The sequence below is a fragment of the Bufo gargarizans genome, chromosome 6, assembly GCF_014858855.1.
Source record: "Bufo gargarizans isolate SCDJY-AF-19 chromosome 6, ASM1485885v1, whole genome shotgun sequence".
Taxonomy (NCBI): domain Eukaryota; kingdom Metazoa; phylum Chordata; class Amphibia; order Anura; family Bufonidae; genus Bufo; species Bufo gargarizans.
Genome location: NC_058085.1, coordinates 337,921,869 through 337,936,199, shown reverse-complemented (window position 1 = coordinate 337,936,199; position 14,331 = coordinate 337,921,869). Strand labels below are relative to the sequence as shown.

Here is a 14,331-nt window from a genome sequence, read left to right as displayed (position 1 = left end):
TGTTTGTTTGTTTTTGTTTCTGCTTCTGTTTCTAAATAAAGAATTATAAAAGAAGACACCAGCATTCCGTGGGGCCTCTGTTACAGGTTTTGCATTGGGCCCCTTTAGCACAGTACTGGTAGAGATGAATGCCTCTACTTTAGCTTGGGCATGGTCAGATGGGCACTTTTGGACCTGAAGAATTGTATTCAAAATATCTCAATATTCTAAAATGGGAGGAGAATAAGGATATCACTGGAGGGAATAGGGAATGCCCTTCCCTTCTCTTGTCACATTGTAGTGACAACACTACATATGGTTGTCAGAGCAATTGCTGTATTCCAACGGGGGAAGGGGAGGAACAGTTCCTATACACCTGGATTACTTCAGGATTAGCCATCACAGTTCAATATATTTTTCTTTTACTTATTTTTTATTTTATTCACCTAAAGGCAGCATTAAGGTGGATTTAGATGGGCCGACTGAGCGTTCCTTCCCAACCTTCGGCTGCTCGCTCATTGAAGGAGGCCACGCATTGATTGGGTGATCAGCGGCACATTTAGACGGCCAGATGATTGGGAACGGCCATTTACAGGAACAGTCGTTCACGATAATCTGGACGATTATTGGTGCGTCTAAATGCAGCATTAGATTATATTTGTGTCACAGTGTGAATTATTATAAGGTATAATTGCCATCCATTAGTTTTTTTTTATTGTTATTTTGTCTTCCTTGAACCGTGTTCCTAGTTACGTCAAGTGCATTTACTTTGACTTCAGGTTTACATTACAGAGATGGACAGATTGTCAATCCATTGTTTCAGTGTCTGGTAATCTGTAAGAGAAGAAAAAGTGGATTATCCCAACATCACACAACATCTGCTGCCTTCAAGACAAGGTAAAGTAACCGCATGCCACTGATCAATACCAAGACATATGTATTGCTATATATATACTTGGAGCAGAGCTCAGTTTAACTGTTATTGCAATTTGAGAATGGAAAGCTGAAGTCTTAATTGTCTAGAATATGTTAGAAAAATTACTGGGTGAATACTGAGATGTGGATATTGTCTTACAAGGCACCTGTCTGTCTTTGTATAAATGTTTCTGTTCATGTAATAAATCTGGAGCATTTTTTCTTACAACTCTGTGCTGTGCCATTCCTCTGTTATTCCTCTTAGAAATGTATGTCTAAATTGACAGTTGGGAGTTACCATTCCCCTTGTTAAAAAGGTGTATCCAATACTGTCTGATACTGGTCTTATACTGGCAGCACTGATTGGGCAGCGTCAGCGTACATAGGGACATACCTCCAAACTGTAACACCTGTTGTTGATTTCTTCATAAATTTCTAGAAGTCATACCAGAGGAAATGGTATAATGGGAAGTTCTAAGAAAAATGCTTCAGAATTATTATTTTATGAAGAATACAGATATTTACTAAACAGACTTGTCTGGAGAGGTGACAGATATCCCTCTCCTACATCATCAGCCTTAATAATAGTAGCAACATTAGATGACTGATTCCCAGCCTAACAAATGTGAACACTTCAAAGGAGAAATTATGATTTAGGTTTAGATTAATTATTTGACCTGATATCTATTATGTCTCCTAGGTCAAGCTGATTCCCTAGAGGGGTTATGCCATGATTGATGTAAAATATGACAATCAAACACTTTACGGTACACCTCAATCACTTTGCATTCATTGCTACACTTGCTGTGGTAGGTTTTCTTCAGACTGGTAGCTGAGGGGCATGTCCTTTGTCAGGGGGCATGTCCTTTATGCTGCAGCTCAGGGGCTGTGTCCTTTCTGCTACAGCTCTCTCCTTGTGACTGACACAGTAGATATGGCGGATGGCAGTTGAAACTGAAGGATGCCCTGGCGAAGTACACTAGTAAAGCCTGCCGTAATGTGACCAACAGAATGTTCTGCAAATCTAGATATGATGGATGAAACCTAACCTATCATGGTTTTCTTATGGTCAATAGGTAGAACGCATAATCAGTCCACAGCACCAATTGTATAACTCATTTTCCAAATACTTTCATTTGCAAATCATAAAACCAAGTCACGGTCAGGCGTGGTGACAGTATCAGTGCCAATACGGGGTGGCAATTCTGGGTTAATACAAAGATTCAAAGTTGGCAAAAATGAGACAATCTAACAACAGCAGATGCATTCTGGAGAGGGTCCAACCAACCCGGGCAGGGATACAATCTTAACCATCAAGAATCATGGAAAAGAAATGGGGACAGACAAGCATTAAGCCTCTTTGTCCCAGTTTGTGGTAGTGTTAACCAGCACCAGAAGAGAGTCCCATTCAAATCTATGCTATAGGGCAGACATGCTCAACCTGCGGCCCTCCAGCTGTTGCAAAACTACAATGCCACAGGTTGGGCATCCCTGCTATAGGGCCTCTTCTCTGTATGCCTCTGCCTGGAAATAATGGCTAATTGCTGTTACAATTGGTATCGTGTGGCAGAATGATCTTTTTAAATATTCTGAGAATTTTTGCTTGCACAATTTTTTGGGTTTTCAGTACTGACACTGAATTGACACTTTTTTTTATATACGACCCTTAATGTGGTGTTAATTTCTATCTCTTCCAGAATCAGAGAAGTCAAAATTGGTATAAAAGAAACCCCAATGTTCTGTTTCTTTTTTTTTTTGTGTTTTGAAAGACTTTTTTTTAAATAATCAAACTTCAGATAGAATTACTAAAAAGTGAAATTCACAGACAAGAAATACTTTAATTAAATATTGTGTAAAATGAACATTTTATACAGTTAAATATCTGAAAAAAATTTACAGATAAAACAATCTTATTGTAGGGTCTTTAACAGTAAGATCTACCATTTAGTGAAGCGTTCATTCTGGAGACATTGTGTGAACTGACTAACTAATCTAGAACACAAACAGACTGCATTAATGAAATAACTTGCAAATGTTTTAACATGTACACATGACCTCTTTTTTTTTCTTTATTTGAACCTTTCCTATACAAAATAAAAACGAGGCTTTTTTTAATTTTACATTTTTTTAAAAGTGTCTCGATTTTTTTTCCCATTTAGCTAAGCCTATCGGCTCTCATAACATAAGTGTGCAAAGCATCTCAAGTCCGTGTCATACCATAGCTTCCACTATTTTACAACACATTACCAATATGCGTTTTGCCTAGAAATTAAAATAAAATGTCTCTCCTTTTTGTGTAGAAATTTAATTCTGCTGCAGTTTGCAAAAGTATTCACACCGCTGTAATAGCAATGTCTATAGTGCAAAGGAAAACAAAAATATTAACCAGTCCGTCACCTTTACAAACTATGATTTTGGCACTAATGGGTCGTATCGTTTACCAAGGACGTCTTCCCAATTAAAAAGTCTCAGCTACTGGGACTTGCTACAAAAAATGTCCATTAGAAAATATATAAAAAGTTGAGTATTACCGTTGAATTTTTATGAAACAGTGCATGAGCTTGAGAGTGCAGAGTGCAGCAGAAGACAGATGTAGAAAAGGAGTGACATCATTTTATACCAGGATTGTGCTTTTTTTTCCTCTATTTATTTTTAGTTTTACACCAGAAATCATAGTAATCATGTGATAACTAGAAATCCTGGTGTAAGCCTGTGATAAATAGCGCAAAATAATAAATAAAAAAAATAAAAAGAAAATAACTTTAAGGCATCAGAGAAACTAATGTGGCAAACTTTTTTAATCAAAATATCAGCTGTGAATTTTATATTGAATATTTTCGGCCTCTGAATTTGTCCAGTAAGCACAGTTTTTACTATGTGGCAAGTCTTATGAGTGGCAGCTAAAATGATTTTTACATTCTATAAAAAAAATAAAAATAAAAAAAGTTAAAATAAACATACAACCACAAAGCCCGTGGTATTTGTGGTTGGGTAATCATGCACATTTTTGTTCTACTAATATTAATTACAGCCATGTGGCACAATTTTTTGTTTTTGACTATACAACAAACAACTTTTATTTGAAAAAAAATCATTTGTTCAGATAACTTAAAAATAATATAAAAATAAAGAATGAATTTGACTATTCCTCAAAATAATAAAAAAAAGGACGCAAGGTCTAAACAATAGCACATTTCTGAAAGTACAAATGAAATTTATGGACACCATGATTCATTAAAAAGGAACATACAGTATGAAGGCAACCTTTCTTGGCTTAATGCTGATTTTTCTCAGCACATCAACACCAGCCCAACATAAAAAATAAAATAAAACATAAAACAAAAAAATTTATCAAATAGAAAAATAACAATAATTATAATAATAATACATACATACAAGAACATAAAATAAAACAATGGAAAGCAATATACAAAATTTCAAAGATAAATACAATATTTATAATTGATATGTTACAAAATTAAATTCCCTTAGTGACTGCAAGTGTTCACGTGAAAGAAAGTGTCAAGATTATTTTATTCCCCATAAAAAGGCATAAGGAATAAAATAGGCTCTCAAATATTTTAAGTGGATCTGAAAAAAAAAAATTCAAGACAAGTGTATAAATATTTAGCTACAACTTTGGCAAAATCACAAAAGTCTACAATTTTATAACCACATACAAAACACATTAGGGAATAAGGTTCTAGAAGTCAAAAGGACAATTTTCTGGTACAAGAAACATAGACTTCACAGTAGCCTAAGAATGCAATAGTATACAGTGCGAGCAAGAAGTTGAAAAAAATGATGCAGGTCACACTTGCTTAACAGGAAGCTCTAGCAGTGGAAGTATATTGGAACCAACAGACAGTAGCATCCCCCTCTGTCAGTGTGCTTGTTGAAGGCAAGAGAATTCAATATCAAAGTTACAATTCCTAACTACAATAAGTTACAAAGTTCCATTTCATTAAGATGAAGTTAAGCAATGATAAACCCTTTTCCCCGCCCAAGTTTCCCCTTTTTCCCCTACCCTCCCAATTTAAATGATTCATATATTTTTATTTTTTTTCCAGTTTGATGGCTCAAACCTCCTTGGCCCCCTTTTTCACCACAAAAAAAATATTTCACATTATAGAGATACACAACCATTGTGAGTCCAATAATGAGTATTTGAAAAATGTTCTGAGGCATTTTTCATCAGTGTTTCATGAAAATTTCGGAACGGTGCATCCACAATGTTTTTGTCCCAACATAGAGCAAGTACTAGACATAGCCAAGACATAATCAGAAACTTTGTACAAAATAGACGTCGCTTTTGTTCCCCCATCTTCTTCAGGATTGAGAAAGGTGAAAAATATGAGAAAAGTTCAGTCGACAAAATGGAATTGTTCATGAAGAAGTCAATCGTTTTGCAGGTCGAGTTCTAATAAGTTCAAATAAAATCTTTGTAAAACAAAGAGTTTGTAGCATTTCGCTTCCCGGTGGTTTTTTTTGTTCTGAAGATACTGGTTTCCGTCAGTACTCCTTAATACACTAAATGTGTCCCCTGAAGCTTTCTTCTGAAGCTTGATGCTACAAGCAAGTAGACAAAAGTGACTTTACATTGGTGGAACTACAAGACCCGACATAGCTAGAAGAAAAGAGGAAAGATTACATTAGCTTAACAGGCCTACATGTTCTCTTTTTATTAGTGAAAGTCCTAAAGATTAAGTAAATATTCTATTTTATCGGGGGATTCTATTTTTTTATAATTTGTAAATTTTTAGATTTTTGTAAGTTGCTTTGCAGAATTCTGCTGCCATTTGGTTGAAATCTGGAGACTTTATTGGTCACTTCAATGGATTTTATTACAGATGAGCCAAGTAGTAAAAGATTTGATTAGGAAAATTCATTTCGAAACTCATTTCTTTGTAAGTAGTGGGTGCAATGGCAGGGAGCTGTGATTGCACCGCCTCCCGTCATTGTACCCCTCCAGATGCTACATTCATAGCTGATCGCGGCATCTGACAGTAATAACACAGTGTTAAATTGAAAAAAATCATACTTACCTCCTCCGTTTGATCGTAAAGAGTCAGGCACTGCCATCTTGATTAAAGATCTAGCGTGAAATCTCACGTGGCCCGTGATGATGTCATTATGTCGGCCAGCGTGCTGACATTATACGTCTCTGCGCATGGGATTTCGTGTGAGATCTTCAATCAAGATGGTGGTGGCCAGCTTTTTGTGTTCAAATGGAGGTAAGTATGATTTCTTTTATTTGTTACCCCCATTCAGGGAAAATTTATTCGCTACCATTGATTCCCTCAAATTTTCTGTGAAATCCGGATCAGACTTCGATTCATTCAACACTAGATTTTATATTTAAAGAGACCCTGGAGAGATGATCTCCAGGCTATGATCATTTGGGATTGGAAATCAGAGGCACCCCAAAAGAATTCATGGTCTGGGTCTACCGATATTGTGGGAAATGCTTACTTGTAAGATGAGATAGGGCCTATAAACATGCATCTGAGGCATAACACTGTCCTCAGATCCACTATATGCTAGAGATTGGAGATCCAGTGGTACTTATATACCAGTGTACATATACATTTTTCCACCATGTTGGTTAATTTACATGCTATATTGAGTGTTTTTTGATCTCCAGGATCACTCAGTATCAAAGCCAATTGTCATCTTCTATTGGATGAAGATGAAAACTTGGGCTCCTCCTGGCCATTCATACAAAATATTAATTGGATAAGAGGATTCTCCAAGGGCATAGAATAATAATCTAAGATCTTGCTTAAAGAGGAGCTTTCACCTGGATATCCTTAATCTTATTATTATCCTACCTTATAGTGCGGCCCCGTTGATGTCTTGGCACTTTTTTTTTCTTCTAAAGAACCCCCAGTTCGTCCGCTGTGGTCCCCATATCTTTTGGTGCCTCATATGCTAATCGCAGCTCCTTCTCCCGCGAAAACTTGAGCTCCTTCTCCCTGTCTAAGAGCGGGGCGCTCTGATTGGATGCGCTCACAGCCAGGGAGAAGATAACCGCGGCCAGGAGAAATGCAATTCCAAGCCTAGTATAACCGAGTCGTCTCATTAGCATATGATACCGGGGACCACAGCGGTTCTTTAGAAAAAGAAAAGAGCCAAGACATCAGTGGGGGCCGCACTATAAGGTAGGATAATAATTAGAATAAGGACATCCAGGTGAAAGGTCCTCTTTAAGCAGATGTAGTTAGCCCTATGTATCGTGAATTTTTCACATGATGCTTACGTTTTGATGTTGAAGGCACTTTGTGTGCCACCTATACAGTGAGAAGCTATACTTCGATGAGAGAATAATTTGTCATACATTGGAACACATCACAATTTTTGTCTTATAGATTTCATATGAATCCATGACAAAAAAAAGAATGTGCGTTTTTGTAAAAAGCAAGGGCATAGATATATTTAGTGATACGTTCACCACATGCAACATAGATCTGTATTAAAATCATGTCTATGGGACTTTAGTGCTACAGAAAATTACGTTCAACCAGAAGGCAGCACACGAATATATATCTGCAAATTCTCTTTTATTTAAAATTTTGTTTAACTTGGGTATCATACAAGAGAGAAATTGGAGTGGACATCTTTTATATAAGTGCAGCAAAATCAAATGTAACAAAGAAGAAGAACATTTAAGCAAGGAGAGTGTTCTGACATTTTAGTGCAAAACACCCTGCCTCCCACATATGATATTTCTCTTAGCGTTTTGCTAATAGCAAACAGTGGCCCAGTCTCCCAGGAGACTGGTCATGTTGACAGCTGAAAAACAACATGGTCAGTACTGGTAATGTCAGATGAAGCCAACTCACTCACCAGACAGGACCAGACATTTCTCTAGTTCTAAATTAAAATCTTATGAGCCAGGGCTCTCCTTATTTTATTTTTTATTTTTTTACTACTCAAGCCCATTGGGAGAATCTAGTTTGCGATACATACAATTTTATTTTATTTTTATTTTTTTTAGCTTTCTCATGCAGAATTACTAGAGAGAAGATCTCCAGCCCTACAAAATCCTTAATAATCTGGAAGCAAAGCTGGAGATGAACAATTGCCATTTCTACATTTTTGGCTTTCTTTTCATTAAAACTTATTTTTCCCCTCACTAATTTATGTGTAACATTAATAAATTTGCTTATGTAGTGATCTAAGCTTCAATTTCTCAGTTCATTAATCCCAACGATATTAATTTGTTTTAGGAATACAGTTACCAGTTTATGGCTGAGAAGACTTATGTCTCCCATGTATACAAATTTACTGTAACATTGGAGAGGGAAATAATTATCATTTGGCACTTTGCGAGAATCGTAATAATTGTTATTGAAAAATGGGCCATGTATACCATTCTCTGCCTACACCCAAAAATAAAGTGGTTTATTAATGTGCTACACAGGAGCTTAATATGGAGCAGATGATTTTACAGTCAAATATTTGATGAAAACAAGAGCAATTAAATGCAAAGAGGAAGAGTGTTGCTAATATATACAACCAGATTTTTTGCCATGGCCAACACCACTAATATTTTATATATTATAAATATGCTTTTTTAAAGGGATTTCTCATGAAAAAACCAATGGAATTCAGCTGTAATGGCCAAATGAGACAGTAGCCAGACATTTCCTCTGCATTATATGGCAGCCAACCAGAGGTATGGCCGTTCATGTAGTACATAGACTGGCCGGGAATTTTTGTTAGTGGCTTTCCATTCTGGCTTTTCCATGATGTCCATATGTCCTAATAGGACATATGGAAAGAAGTCTCTCTGATCTTAAAATTCAACTTCTACCCATTTCTTTATATTAAAATTCATACAACATTTTAAGTCAAAATATATATCAAACTTTATAGAAAAGAGTATTAAATGATTAATTGCTTCATATAGTTATAAAGCCCAGGCACCTACACATAAGAAAGACTTAAACATTAAGGCCAGACTGGTATTTGTGAGGCTGCAGCCCAACGATGTGGCTAGAGACATTGGGTATGAATATACAAGCTAATGCAAAAGAATCGGAGTAGTTGCCCATGATCAGCAGATCTAAGATCTGTAATCTGGTTGGTCAATGTAGGCAACACTGCTGCTATTTGCATTGGCTCTTACATCTTTTCTACATTGACTCCATTAGTTTCCCAGTGGCCACTGTATGGAAATTCAATGAATTTGGCCAAAAATCCACAAAATAAAAATTTTGGAAAACTTCCTGTGTGTAGGTGATGGGCCCACATTAAAGCAATGGAAGTGGGACATCATGCAAGTCAAGTTAAGGACTCTATCATTATTCATATCTATTATACTATGGTTTAATTGTACATACATTTTGAATCATGAAGTCTCTGGTGTTTTGTGCCATTCTCAAAGCAAACGCCCAATGGAAAAAGGACAGAGATGCCACTTCCTATACATGTAGTATACCCTCCCCAACCATCTTCCTCTCCAGATTCTACATTTAAAAATTTTGAGAAATAAGATATGTTCAGACTGTTACTCAAATAGAAATGATTGCTATGCTTTTGGATACAGTGTTTCTTTAAGAAGTAAATATTCACATTACATTATGAGCAGAGAACCTGGAGACGTCGGGATTAGTAGTAGCTTTATCTCAGGAACATAAACCCTATATGAGTGTTTTATTAATACTGTTTTGCCACATAAATAGTTATTTGTCGTCTGTGAATTGTTTGTTTTGCAAATGTCACATTTTAGACCATTTATGTTTAATTTATACTGATTTTAATGGAATTTTAAATCTTTTATTCCATTCAACTGGAAGGAAGGAGGGATGTTGGTATTTAGTCAAATAACAAATATCTCAATTGTAAACGGTTCTTTTTTATGAAACATTAAAAGATGAAAATGTCTCACATTATGCAGCACTGGTTCTATCTTTACGAATTTCAACATTTTTGGAATGTGGTAGTATAATACATGTCTGAAAAATAAGAAACATACTTTATATATCTTGCAGCATTGAATACTACTATCATAAATATCACGGACTGTCAAGAATCTAGTGACCTTTTTTGTAATTTTCAGACATTTGGATATTGTGGCAAGGTAATGAATTTGCATGTAAGGGAATCAAGGAATGGCAGAATACTAACACATCACCATGATAAGTGATAGCTTAAAGGGGAAACCATGGATGGCTTATTGTATGGCTGAGGAGTAGCAAAAGCTATTCCTTGGTGACCATCTAACTGCTGATGATGTCACATGCCCTATATGTGATGATGTCATGGTGCATGGAATCTATGTACACAACAAAAATATACTCATTAGTAAATCAATGAAGCTAGAATGAGAAGTCATTGTGATTTTGTACAAGAGGGACCTATAAACCCTTCTTGTAGTAGAGACATTGTGTCGGTTACTACATCTGTGCCCCTTGTTGCCAAGCCATTGTCACTGATTACATCTAGATGAAATCTTTTACAATAAGGACCTATTCATACAAGCATATTATTTGTTTGTGGATTATCTTTTCGCACAATTGTCTGCACATGGATAGTTCACAGAACCATAGAAGTAAGTAGTGCTATTCACACCACCATTTTTTTTACATGGACCCAAGAAATTTAGGATATGTTCAATCTTGGGTCCATGTCTCGGATGAACGAACTGACACTTGTCTCCAATGGTGGCCAGGTCCGTATACAGACCTAAAATTGTCCATGCTGCAACACGGATGATCTTTAATATGGACGTGCGAATAAGCAGTAAGATGCTGCTCTCAAATGGAAGGCATAGTAAACCTTCCCAAAAAAGACTGGCAACAAGGAAGCCCAGAGGATTGCATTGGACTGGTGGGTTTCCAGACCAGAATGGAAATGGAATTAATTGGTGGAGTTAAAAGGGTTAACAAAAGACCCAGAAATAGTCAAGATTTCCATATGAACCGACACAAGTTACAGTTAAACAAAAAATTCTCATTCGAAGCTTAACTCACCTTGAAGTCCATTACCGTTTGCGCTGGTGCAGGATGGTGGAGGGGAAGCTTGGGGCCTGACGACTGGAGCGAACGCACTCTTTTGTTTTACTGCAGAGATGACATTTGCAGGTGAGAATGAGAAAATGCCGTGTGTACTGCTACAGTTTGAAGGGAGGGTGACCGAGGAGGCTGCCATTGTAGGACTTGACGGTACTACTGCAATAAAGCAAAAATAATCAGGACTCAAAAAGAGTTTTTTTTCTCTACTTCTCTCATGGCAAAACATAAAAGGAGAATTTAATGGTCTTGCCTTATGAGTTTGGGAACAGTAAATAAAGTAAAAAAATAATAGTGCGAAAGTAGAAATAAATGAAAATGTTTGCGTGGCTACTCTCTGGATAAGGAAATCTTGGGGGTTTCTATATAAGACGTTTCTGGTAGTATAGTCTTGTCTAAGCATATGGGGTGCTAGCCAAGAGTCCGAACATACTAGAATCCATATGAGGACAATTCGTAGCCCAATCGCAGTGGTACTGTATGACTGATCAGTAGTAGTCCCGATTGTTTGTAGCTTTCAAGTGTGTCTAACTCCTTAGCTTTCAAGTAGAAACACAAATGGAGGGTTAGCTGTATAAAAGGGCTTAGGCTAATAGTTGTTGGGCCCTTCTGTTGTTCCTACCAGACACCATACTGTATAAAATATAGAATGATGTGTCATATAAATGGATTGCAATGAACCACACTCATACTGTCCACACAACATTCTTTCCATCAGAACTGAAAGCATGGCATGATAATAGTAAGAAAATCTTACAGAGGCCGAAACTATAAATTTTTGTGTGCGTGTGTGGTATGCACCATGTGAAATTATGCTATCGCATACTATCCTTGATCATTTATCTCTTTATTTCAATTGTCCAGAATGTCCAGCCTTCAGTCACCCATCCTCTTATTCGGTAACTCATAGCAAAAATTGGCAAAAATAATAATGCAAAATATAATTTTTTATTTTTTTTAAAAAGAACGTAAAGAAAATAAAAGCAACCAAATTGGAAATAGCTGAATGCAGAAGAATTAAGAAGAACACTCACTGCCATAGGGAGAGTTGGCGGATGAGCCGTTCAGGAACCCAGGTGAGCCAGGAACTCCTAAATTGGGCATTCCAGTGTTTCCATACCCATTCATGCTATTGCTGACTGTGTTGTAATTGGACTGCTGTGGGGTGCTGCTGGGAACGTATCCTCGTGGTGATACACTGCTTGTATTACGACTGTAGCCTACTGTGAGAAAGAGCAACCCCGCAAACAAAAGATAATGTTACTATCATTTATAATAGACACTTCTGCTTCCTTCCCCGTGAATACACATCAAATGCTACACAGATTTATTGATCACACATGCTTTACTTCACAATGCCTCTTACTGCCCTATCAACTGTTGCAGTTTAAGATAACCTTATCACACCAGCCCTGCTTAAATCATCTATGAGCACACACTATGTTGTTCCCTCGCAGGCTTAGACAGCCAACAAAAGCTTTCTTCGATCCAATTGTGTCAGTTCCTTTCACATTGCTCCTTAGTAGCAATTATCAACAGGCTTGATTCCTGGTTTGTACCAACATAGAAGATGAACTTTCAGCCTTTTCTAGACCTTCAAATGCCACCGCTGACAGGCAACAACATGTTTGTTAGTCTGAATTCCTCTTAAAAGGCTGCCTTTACGGTGGTGTTCCCCTTCTAATGACTTCTAGATTTCTACATTAAGTCTACTTTATACCCTTACCTTTTACCCACATCTCGCGAGCTACTCTACTACCTCAAGACAGCTAATTACAACTGCTCGAATGTCATATCCTGTGCCAATAGAGTTATTCTATGCACCTACAACATATTTGTTACTCTGAATTTCTTTTAAAAGGCTGCCTTTATGGTAGTGTTCCCCTTCTAATGAATTGTAGATTTCTACCTTAAGTCTACTTTAGACCCTTACCTTTTACCCATATCTCGCAAGCTACTCTACTACCTCGAGACATCTAATTACAACTGATCAAATGTCATAGCCGGTGCCAATAGAGTTATTCTATGCATCTACGTGGGGCTAAAACAATAGATGTTCCTTCCAGAAGGGGATGGGATTATGTTGACTACAGACAAGTTTAATAGCAACATCATGCTGATGACATCAACCGACGCAAATGGATGTTGATGAACCGCCATTGAGCAGCCTATGGAATGAGGTCTTGCGTAACCACCTACCTTGGTCATTAGCTTGCGATGTCTCTGAAACATTAACTGCTAGCTGGCTGCTGAACGAGTTTACGCCCATCATGCCGCTGTGAGATGGAGTGTTGGCAAGCGAGGGGATCTGGTTGTGATTGCGTGGCACACTGTATAATGCTTCAGCAATGTCAGCTGCTCGTTTCAGGATTATCTCCTACACCGCAATAAACATAGACATTGTTATCCATGGAATCATACATGTTTGTCTCAACAGCCATCAAACAAAGCTTCTCCTAGTTTGGAGCTATCAGATGGATGGAAAAGTCAGCGCAGAGACCACATCATTGCCTTTTCTTGTTTCCTCAGAAGACAAGGGAATATATTACAGTGTGCAACGCGAACCGGACCTAGTTATTCTAAATAAAACTGTCAGTATATATACATTTGTTTCAGGGCAATGGCATGACTGTTACAATTTAGTCAAATATTTTCTCTTGCCTCTACTTGGCAGGTTTACTGCAGGCTTTGCTATTAGTCACTGTATATTTTGGACCCGGTTCAAGGTTACTCTCTCGTCTTAATGATTGCTTATGCTTTTGGCACCTCGCACCTAATTGTCATTTCTGATAGGAAAACGAGCTCTGAGAAGAAAAACGGGAAAGATGAAGCTTTTTCTTTCCCCCTTCGGTGCTTCTCATCACATTACACTGCCCTTAAGGTGGCTGGCAAAGGCATACATTGCAAATAAGATTGTATTGATATCCTGCCAGCTCGTGTGCACGCCGTGGCTCTCCAAATTGTGTATTCCTGAATGGGTTTTCAAAGATGCATTAATGACTTGCCTGGTTGTTGTGTGGCATCCCGTACAAGGCTTCAACAAGGTCTGCTGCTCTCTTCAGTAATACTTCCTTTAGGAGAAACGACAAGAGGGGTTCATGTTATTGAAAAAAAAATAATAATAAAAGCCATAAATCTAGAGCAAATTTAACAAAACAATTGCCAAAAAGTTAAACAAAATCCAACATAAGTCAAGGTTATAAGAAAATTCGGAGATTGGAAGGAATTAGATTTTTTTTTTCGTTGACAGTATGTGGAATATAGACAGATGCCTATTAATAATAAAACCTTTTTGGAATCCATCTATTCGCTAGTGATTGACTACAATGGCTGTTTGGGGCTCATATCATATTGCCGCAGCGATGAATTAGTGAAATAAATACTGAAGATTTAACGATGAAGTCTTGCGGGTATTAAACAA

The 14,331-nt window shown here is 37.2% G+C and overlaps 1 protein-coding gene across 16 annotated transcripts in view; it reads right to left on the bottom strand.

The window, feature by feature from the left end:
• Positions 1-2,720: 2,720 nt before the first annotated feature.
• EBF3 (EBF transcription factor 3) overlaps positions 2,721-14,331 on the bottom strand; it is a 142,574-nt gene continuing 130,963 nt past the window's right edge. For 2 of the 16 annotated variants that reach the window (XM_044296659.1, XM_044296663.1), the window contains exons 12-17: positions 13,916-13,981; positions 13,110-13,287; positions 11,945-12,133; positions 10,872-11,069; positions 9,240-9,365; positions 2,721-5,463 (exon numbers count right to left, since the gene is read on the bottom strand). In XM_044296659.1, the coding sequence (XP_044152594.1) occupies positions 5,417-5,463; positions 9,240-9,365; positions 10,872-11,069; positions 11,945-12,133; positions 13,110-13,287; positions 13,916-13,981 (804 nt within the window). In that variant the 3' untranslated portion in view covers positions 2,721-5,416. Of the gene's footprint in view, positions 5,522-9,239; positions 9,366-9,787; positions 9,855-10,871; positions 11,070-11,944; positions 12,134-13,109; positions 13,288-13,915; positions 13,982-14,331 lie in introns of all 16 variants that reach the window. The other 14 variants (XM_044296664.1, XM_044296666.1, XM_044296668.1 and 11 more) reach the window with 11 other exon arrangements.